The sequence below is a fragment of the Ipomoea nil genome, unplaced genomic scaffold (genome assembly GCF_001879475.1).
Source record: "Ipomoea nil cultivar Tokyo-kokei standard unplaced genomic scaffold, Asagao_1.1 scaffold0179, whole genome shotgun sequence".
Lineage (NCBI taxonomy): Eukaryota > Viridiplantae > Streptophyta > Magnoliopsida > Solanales > Convolvulaceae > Ipomoea > Ipomoea nil.
In genome coordinates, this window is record NW_017616607.1 from 561,072 (window position 1) to 570,846 (window position 9,775).

Below are 9,775 nucleotides of genomic sequence, written 5' to 3' on the forward strand. Positions count from 1 at the left end.
GTTTCAACATCAGAAAACAGACCTTAGACCTTTTAGCAAAAAAGGGGGAGACAATGGAAGCAATGGCATCAGCATACTGAACAGTCCCCTTATTTTTGTGAACAGTCCCCTTATTTTTGTTCCTTTATTTTTGTTTCTCCTTGGTTCAGGCAAATCTGTTACTATGAAACACAAGTAAGTTTTGTTTTGTAAAGCAGGCAGGCAGACAGCAGCTGAAACAGAACAAGTCCCTTTATTTCTATTTCTATTTGGTTCAGACAAATGACACTATGGAAAAACAGGCAAACTTCTTTTGTGAAAGCCTAGCATATTATTTATGCAACCCCAGTCTTTGGCATCAACTCAAATCATTTCCCTGAAGACAGAAATCCAAAACCAACAACCAAAATAACCCCACAAATTAAGGGGGAGGAAAATTGCTTAGACAACCCATGAGAATAATCAAAATTGAAGAAGAGATCCACAAATTAAGGGGGAGACAATTCACACGTGGCAACTCTTTAGAAGATTCCAGATGGATCAATGTTTTTGCTAAAATTTGACAAAGGGGGAGATTGTTGACAAGTTTGTCAAATTATAGACAAAAGGGGATCATCAAGTCAAACAAGAATTAGGAATTCAATTCCTAATCTAAATAGGATTAGCAACCCTATTCCCATTCAATCAATAACTCTCGGCTTATAAAAGAAGATGCATCACAATTCCTCTCTTTACGCTTTCAGCACCTAATCGTGAGCACGAGAGTAATTGAGAGAGATACCCAAATCCCCTTGAAAAGTAGTACAAGTGTTTAGGTCTCAATAGCTTAATAGGAAATCATATTGTGTAATCCCTGTTCCCTAAACAAAGTGTACTTTAAATATTGAGCTTTTAGTGGATTTAGGCAAATTCTCAATTTGAGAAGTGCCTCGCAGATTAGGGCTGCTTGCCCAAAACTGCGTTATAAATATTTGTGTCACAACGTCTGTTTCAACGTTACCAAATTCAAACGTCTATATTAATTTCAACAAGTATTACCCCGGATCCTCTTTCCTGGACGCAAGAACCAACAACAACCCCTCTTTCATTTGGAATAGTCTCTTGACCACGAAAGAGATTATACGAAGTCACAACCATTGGAGAGTTAGAAATGGTAACTTTATAAAAATCTGGAAGGATAGATGGCTGCCATATATCTCGAATCCAGAAATTTCCACATATCCTTATCTTTTCCTGCACGATGATAAAGTCTCCTCTCTCTTCAACCTTCGTGATGCCACTCTCATCACAAATATCCCACTGCCCATTTTCAATAGGGAAGATAAACTGATTTGGATGAGGGAAGAGCGTGGTCATTTTACTGTCAAAAGCTGTTACAAGGCTTTACTTGGAGACCAACCAGTTGATAATAAGAAGGATTGGGCTGTTCTTTGGAAAAAAGATTTTCTCCCAAAGGTGAAATCTTTTATGTGGCAGGCCTATGCTAATTGTTTTCCAACTATTGATCTGCTGCGTGCCAAAAGAGTGGAATGCAATTGTACTTGTCCACTGTGTTACAATTATGATGAAAGTATATTTCACATCTTCGCTCTCTGTCCTACAGCTATACAATGTTGGAACATATCCAATATCCATATCTCAAATTCATGTGCTGATACCATTGGGGACTGGTTTGTTCTTAACATCAAACTATTAGATAAATTCCACTGCAATTTGATGCTCATGATCTGTTGGTACATTTGGCATGCTCGGAATGAACGGGTTTGGAATTATATCACTCTCACGCCGAGAACCATTGTGAAGAAAGCTAAGGCCCATCTTATCGCGTGGATGGCAGTTCAAGACAAGGATGACTTTAATCCCTCATAACAACAAGCTTTCATCACCAAATAGAAGAAACCAAATCCAGGATGGCTAAAACTCAACGTGGACGCTACGGTGGACAATGCCAGAGGTCGCATGGGATTTGGTTGGGTTTTGAGAGATGATCAAGGGGAGTTCATTGTAGCTGTTAGTCTACCATGGTCCGGCCTGTACTCTGTCAAGGAAGCTGAAGCGATTGCACTTTGTGAAGCTGTCAGTTGGCTTAAGGAAAAATTCCTCTCACACAGTCAAGTTGAAACCAACGCTTTGCAAATCACTTAGAATCTCCAATCAACCAATCTTGATTCCCAGTTTGATCTTATTTTGCTTGATGTAAAAGATTTATTGTCATCTCTTTATGATGTTTTTTATCAGCGAATCGGATTGCCCACCTGTTAGCTCGAGAATCTCTTTCCATGACTGATCGTAGGGTGTGGACTGGCTCTCCACCCTCTTTCATTGTTAACTCTTTGTTTGCTGACCTTTATCAATAAAATCTTTGTTTCCTTTAAAAAATAAAAAAACTAATATGAGTATATACAAAACATCTATGTGACTGTTTGGAACATCTATAATATATATAGAATATGATAACACATTTTTATATTTTTTCGTAAATAAAAATAATACAGTACATATATGTGGTAGAATGGACATAGCTGGTAATTAGTACGAGGTGCACTCGTAATAATATCTGAACAGAACACTCGATGACCGTACTTTAGACCGAAACTTCACCCAAGTCGCTTCTTCCTGTTTCTGTTCAAATTCTCAAGCCCTATCCTACCCCAAATAATATTGTACCCCAAACTTCATCAGAATCACGGTACGTTACATAAAAGGGTAACCCAACATAAACCACTAAGGTTGTCGTGCTCGCAATTTTCCGGCGGAATCGATCAACTTCTCTTTCGTCGATGAACCCACGGCCCCCTGCATTCTTCATAGCCTGGTTCGTGTTTATCTGCTTTTCACTTTTTCCTTCTTAATTTTTGTTTTTTAAAATTTTTTTTTTTCTCTCGTTTCCTCTCTAGGGCTTTCCCCTTTGTCACTGATTTAGGGTTCTGCATCAGTAGTGCATTAGTTCTTTCATTTTCTTGCTGTGACTTTGACTTCAATTATCGTCAATTCTTTGCTGTATTTGCTAGCATGTATTTCCTCCTTTTGTGTTGCTGCTAAACATTGTTGATGGGTCATGGAATAAGCTTGACTTTCTTCTTTCCCGCATAAATTTTGTTTTTTTCTTGCCTGTGTGTGTGCTTATAGTGGATATAAATGCAGGAAAGAACCCATGGTTTTTTATATAGGTTGAATTTTTATTTTTAGGATCAGGGCTCTGGGAAGGAAGAAATTGTTTATAGGACAGTCTTATTAGGGCACACTGGGAAGTCAAATATAACTAAAATGGTAGAGACTAGATAAATGGATCCTATACATAACTGATCTTATGTAAAAGAATCAGCCTGTAGAGATTAAGTCATTGATAATGAAACAGAAGAAACAAGAATCTGTGTTTCAGGAATATGGTGCTGAGAATGTATGCAATATTAAAACTTTTCAAGTACCTTAATCCTTGCTCTATGATAGTGCTTAATCTGGTTTGAAGCTTTCTTGGGTGATCAATGCAGGATTGCTAGGCTACTGATTTTTGTGGCTGTGAACCAGAAATTTTAGGCTTGTAATTATGAACTTTATGCAGTGATGTAGGGCAGTAGGCTGCATTAAGGTTTCAGGTATTAGACCAAGGCGCCAAAAAAACTTATAGTTCAAAGTAAGTTGCATCTACTTGGTTGAATTTGTCTTTTGGCCAACTTTACTTCCGTTGTCAAAAGAATTCTGTTATGATAGTTAACTTTATATAATTATATATAATGAATTCTATGCTAATTATCTTGTAACAGATTATTTTGTGGGATGAAGGATTTAGGAGAATTTCCCCTCTTTTGCCGATTTAGAATAATCACGAGGATTTCATTCTCATCGGTTATTTTGGCTAATTGCTTTCCTTATTTATGGATATTATTATTTCCTATATTCCTTAAACTCTGAGAATCTTAATAGTTGGCTATAATGGACCTCATACCAAAAAACTCCTTTTCAAAATGTCATTAATACATTGATTACATAACACCTACTCAGCATTATGGAAAGTTGGAAACTTGTTGACTCATATTACTTAAATTGCAACTGGAGATGTGTTGGGTCATAACTTATTTATTTGGGTGTGTTACTAGAGCTTTCTCTCCCTATGTCCTAAACATATTATTAAGCACATCCTATTGCAATGTCCTGTTATTACATTATTCTTTCAGATGTAGAAAGATCCTTGTTTAGTTTTGCATTGTACGCTATCCATCTAATGTTTTGTTGATCAATTATACTTCTGAGCTCTTGATTTGTGGTGTTGTTTTCCTTGTGAAATATTAAAAATCTATTTTGCGTGTGTTTAAGTCGCAAGATTCTGATAATGAGCTTTCCCTTCTCTTCTATACCCTTTTCTCTTTTCAGAGGGTGCTTTTGTAAAAGGGCCTGCATCGTGATTTTAAAGTTGGTAAGCATATCCTTTGGAAGCCATGGGCAGCAATTTTAATCCTCAGATTTTGGTTGAAAAGCTGGCTAAGCTCAACAGTTCACAACAAAGCATCGAGAGTATCCTTCCATATCAGTTAAAAACTAAGTGATTATAATTTTGTAACTTTTGTCTTGATGGAAAAGCTTATTTTAAATACTGGATAATATTATCGCTGACATTTTAATATTGCCATTATTTATTAGCCATTACTTTTGCTATATACTTCCAGTTTCAGGATAAAAAGAGTATAACAGGAAAAAAAAAGGGAGCAGTAAGTAGGTGTGGATAAGAAGCATAATTACTTTTCTACTATAACACTTTTTCAAAGTTGGAAAATGGAAATATAGTATTTTCTAATCATTGTCTTAATTGTATAGATTTTTATTCATCCTTCCTACATCTCAGCTATAATTCCTTATTATGAGGGACATGAAAGGAAACATGATGTGATGTCTTGCAAACAAAATCTTTGGTTAATTAGAATTTAAGTTGTCCTTCCTAGTCCGTTCTTCTCCACCATTCCTTTAATATCCTTAGCCTTAACATTCTGAATCCAAGCAATCTCCTTTCTGATTGTGTTGCCTGGTTATCTTTTTAAAGTTTTTTATTGCTGCAAAAGTGAAGCTGACTGTTCTTTTAAGATTTCTTTCTGCATCCTGTTAAAGAAGTCTTTTAAAGCTTCAGGGGGTTCAATTCAAGCATATAAAATTGAACTTACAAAGAAACCTTGAATCTGAAACCCATCTTACTCCATAAGATTATTACGGAGTACTTTAAAAGGAACGTAATAAATCCTCTCCCAAACAGCCAACCAATAATCAATAATGTAAGGCGTTCTTAGACCCCAAAAAGAGCTATGAGCAGGGGTCCTTTATGTGGCACCTGCAGTTGAAATTTCTCCTTTTTCTACCCTCTATACAAGCTTCTTGTCCCATCTTCATTCTGCTGTTTTTTCTAGGTACGATATCCGAAAACTTTGTAACTGTTCAGTTTTCTGGACATTTGACATAGAGTTGGCCTCTAAACCATATAATTTTCCTTAGTCAGCAAGCCCATTTCAAACTTCCTGTGCATTTCTTTAAGTCGTCCTGTATGTGTTGATTATTTTAGGGCCACTCAACTCCTCATCATTTTATATCCTACAAATGGATTACACCCCATAGTTAACCTTATCCCAACACCTGACTTGGTCTTAATCTTAGTGGAACGTTATGCTCTCTGATCGACCATCATATCCATGTCTTAGTTCAAAATGCCACTTTGGGAGGTTTCTTGTGTCACTTGTATGTTAGTTAGTTCCTTCCCCCCTGCTTTACACTCCAAGTCTCTTTCCCAATATTGAGTCTCACATGCTGTTCTGGCTCCATCAACTCTGAGACAGTTGTTACCTCAATCCCAACTGGCGCACACAGATTTCCTTATTCCTGTATATAAAATCATCGTCACTAGTGTTCCATTTATTCTACCCTTTTTCCATTTATTATATGAATAATCTATATTGATGGAAGTTCATACTCTGTTAGTGTAAACCAAGGTTGCAAAAGGCGCTAGTTGGGCGTCCGTGAGGGGGGGGGGGGGGTGCCGCCTAGGTGTCCGAGTAAAAATAAGAATAATAAGGTGCAGCCGCCCTAAACCTTAAAAAAACACTTGGCCAAGTTGGGCGCTGACTTGGCCGGGTTAGGCGCTAAGTTGGCCGAGTCGGGCGCCTAGTCGGCCGGCCGCCTAGGCCCATTTTTACAACACTGGTGTAAACTGTTAAATTTGGCCGAAACTTTATGTTGGTTATTTGATCCATCTTACCTTGACTTTCCTGTGCATACTCTTTGCAATTGAGATGGTTTAGATGAAAGTGCCCTTAACACTAACAAGCTCTATCACATTGGTGTATTTTTCACATGAATAAAGCAAAACAAGTTGTTGAAACCTGGGATCGACAATTTCATTGCGCTCCACGTGAGCAGCGTTTGGCTTTTCTCTATCTTGCAAATGATATTCTCCAAAATAGCAGGCGGAAGGGTTCAGAGTTTGTGGGTGAGTTTTGGAAGGTTCTTCCAGGGGCACTGCGCAAAGTTGTTGATAATGGGGATGAATTTGGAAGGAATGCCGCATTACGGCTGGTAGGCATTTCTATTTTTCTGTATTGATACTTTATTGCTTTGAATTACTACAATGATGATAGTTGATAATGTTGGATTGTTGGGCTGAAACAGCAATAGGAGTGGGTTATAAATGCCATTGGAGTTTGTGATAATTATGGAGTGCCATTGTGTTTGAATTTGGCCTAATTATCAGTAAAATAAAAATGAACAGATATAGATGATTCTAAGAAAACCTATTTCTTTCATTTTTGGGATCGTTATGGATTACTGAAACTTTCTTATGATGCCTTTATAAAGGAACATAAGTACTTGTAGTACCCTAAACTTTGAAGGGATTAAGACTATCTTTTTGTGCTTGTGTTTTGCTGGGTTAGGGGGAGATTTCAAGGGCAAAAATGCCTTGGAAAGGGCTTAACCTATTACCAGGCTAAGCTTGAAACTCCTTTTGCTTTGTAATCAAATTCTTGCTGATCTATTTATTATATTACCATCAATTAAATTAGCCTTTGTTGCAACAAGAAGCAGATCTGCAATCGGAGATTGTTCTGTTCATGTTCAATGGTACAATAATAATATCAGGAATGGCCATAAATCAATTATTCAAATTTGGCCCAAACTCCAGATGTTTGATCTTCACCGTAAAATTATCAATGCTTATGTTTTTTCACATATTATTATCTTCAGATTGATATATGGGAGGAGAGAAAAGTATTTGGCTCTCGAGGACAGATTCTCAAAGAAGAGTTTGCTGGGAAGCATGGTGATACTAGCAATAGAAATGGGAAACCGTCTGGATTCAGACTGGTATATGAGCTTCTCAAAATACCTTAATGGATTTTGCTGCTAAATCATTGTTTCGGAAAGTCCTCTGAAAAATTCCTTTGTTTTAATGATTGATAAATAACCCCCCGTCCTCTCTTCTTGACAGAGGCCTTCTGCTGGAAATGGATTGGACAAAATAGTTTCAAGTTATCATGTGCTTTATGGAGGGCAACTGGATGAAGATGCTATACTAACTAGATGTAGGAATGCAATTAACTCAGTCGAGAAAATTGACAAGGAAATCGGAGGTGACCTTAACTCAGGTGTGTTCCTTATTAATTAATTAATCAACTTATTTTCCCCGTAATCATTTGTTAACCCTGTCTGAAATCATGCTTGTAATCTTCTAATTGTAATCTCTTCCACTTTTTCTTCTCTTTCCCATTCCTTTTTTTTTTTTTTTTAAAGGGCACCTTAATGGATCTGGATTTGCACACGAGCTTAAGGGGCCACAGACGATGTTGAGGGAGTGTATTGAGCAGCTAATAATGGTTGAATCGTCTAGAGCAAACCTTGTCTCGCAGCTTAGGGAGGCTCTAAGGGAACAGGTTTATTTCCTGTGTCCAGCTGCATCTTATTTGTCTAACTTGCTATTCGTGGTTTTCACGACTTATATGTTATTATGTTTCATGTTTGGTATCAGGAATATAAACTGGAACTTGTCCGTAGTGAACTTCAGGTAAATGATAATTCATTACTTTTGATTGCATAGAGACAAATATTGAATGTGTTGGGATCAAACGCTTACCACTACGCCAAAAGCTATAGCTTGTAGCGAAGGCGCAACTTTATTTCCTTATACCACCACACATTTTCGAAAGGCATGGTGCTCAGGTGCTGGACTTGGCTCTTCAGGCCTCCGCCCAACAATTCCCCCTCCCAGCACCTGCCAGTCTTATGCTGGGTTACTTGAACCCGTGACTTGGCACTGATAGGATCAAGCGCTTATCACTACATCAAAAGTTGTAGCTTATAGCGAAGGTGTAACTTTATTTCCTTATACTGCCACACATTTTTGAGAGGCATGGTGTTGGACTTGGTCCTTTACCGGCCTCCATCCAACAGCATGTTTAATTCACATGACTTTTGGTACTGATTTGAGCCGCATTTGTTGCATCCATCTTAAATCTGTATCGGTACTTAAAACATATTCCAAATTTGTAATAACCTAGAATGGTGTCTTGTTGTGTTTGTAGGCTGCTCAGTCACACTCGGAACAGGCAAGCAATATTTGCAAACAGTTGGTGAATGGTGACAATGCTATGCAAATATTGGGCGAGCATGGGCGAAAAGATGGTCCCACCTCCCAAGCTCCTCCTCGCAGTTTTGTATCTGGAAGCGGAGGAGACCAATCAGCACCCGTGACATACACTCGTCAGGTATCTTTTGGCGAAAAATCTGGTCGCCTCGAAGAAGATCCCAAGTCTGCAGCAGCTGCAGTGGCTGCAAAGCTTACGGCTTCGACATCTTCTGCCCAGATGTTGACTTATGTGCTTTCCTCTCTTGCATCGGAGGGCATGATTGGCGGCAATCAAATGAAGGAATCTGCCACCGATTACCCGGCTGAGAAAAGGGCAAAGCTTGAAAATGAACATTCAGCGTATGTTCCCCAGAACCCTCAAACAACACTTTCATTTTCACAACCTGTCTCCTCCCCGGATTTGATTCCTAATGAACAACCCCCTCCCCCTTCATCTCCCCCTCCAATGCCCCCTCTACCTCCAATGCAACCATATCCTCAGTATTTGCAGAACCCTAATGCTGCATTCAGTTTCGCGACATCCCTAGAGCCGCCAGCAGCAGCATATCCCCAGGCCATTCCTCCAATGAATGGTCTTGCACCTTATTCAGCTCCCCCCGCAAATGCTTTTCAGGTTTATCAGCCACCCGATAGTGGTTTCTATACACCACAATCGACATTGCCAATGGCACCTGCCGGCCGCCAGTAACAGCAAGCCAGCCAGCCTTACTGAACCTGGGAGGGTGTTGGTGAGGTGACTGAGATGAGAGTAGTGTTGTGTGTGATAAATTAACGTTAGGAATTTGAAACATGTGTTTTACTTTCATGTCTGATAAAACACATTCTTAGCTTTTACATACTGGAGGAGTAAATATTTGTAACTTGTATTTTGAATTATTTTAATTTTGTACTCTGTAGTTGATTAAACTTGTTTTATTTAGTTTATAAAGATCAGCATTAGATCAGGAGACATACAATTCTTACATCAGGCTTGTGCTAGCTTGTTAATAATAATAGTAACATTATTGTTGTTGTTTTTATTTGTTGTTATTTAAGCTTGGTATTAGAGATGGTCATGGACCGGTTCAAGACCAAACCAGCCTTGAACTGATTTTAATAAAATGGGTCTAGGCTGGAAATTTATATCCTGCACGCATCAGGGTGCGCATTGCATTGTGCGCCCTGATGCAAAACGACAGT

General features: G+C 38.5%; 1 protein-coding gene across 2 annotated transcripts; it reads left to right on the forward strand.

The window, feature by feature from the left end:
* Positions 1-2,555: 2,555 nt before the first annotated feature.
* Positions 2,556-9,543, forward strand: LOC109178851 (regulation of nuclear pre-mRNA domain-containing protein 1A). Of its 2 annotated transcripts, XM_019328408.1 has the most exons (9): positions 2,556-2,794; positions 3,542-3,613; positions 4,351-4,491; positions 6,284-6,531; positions 7,198-7,317; positions 7,442-7,598; positions 7,744-7,883; positions 7,979-8,014; positions 8,532-9,543. In XM_019328408.1, the coding sequence occupies exons 3-9, from the start codon at positions 4,416-4,418 to the stop codon at positions 9,282-9,284; spliced, it is 1,530 nt and encodes a 509-aa protein (XP_019183953.1). In that variant the 5' UTR covers positions 2,556-2,794; positions 3,542-3,613; positions 4,351-4,415; the 3' UTR covers positions 9,285-9,543. The 2 variants fall into 2 exon arrangements, with proteins under 2 accessions (XP_019183953.1, XP_019183948.1); XM_019328403.1 differs by lacking the exon at positions 3,542-3,613.
* The last annotated feature ends 232 nt before the right edge of the window (positions 9,544-9,775 follow it).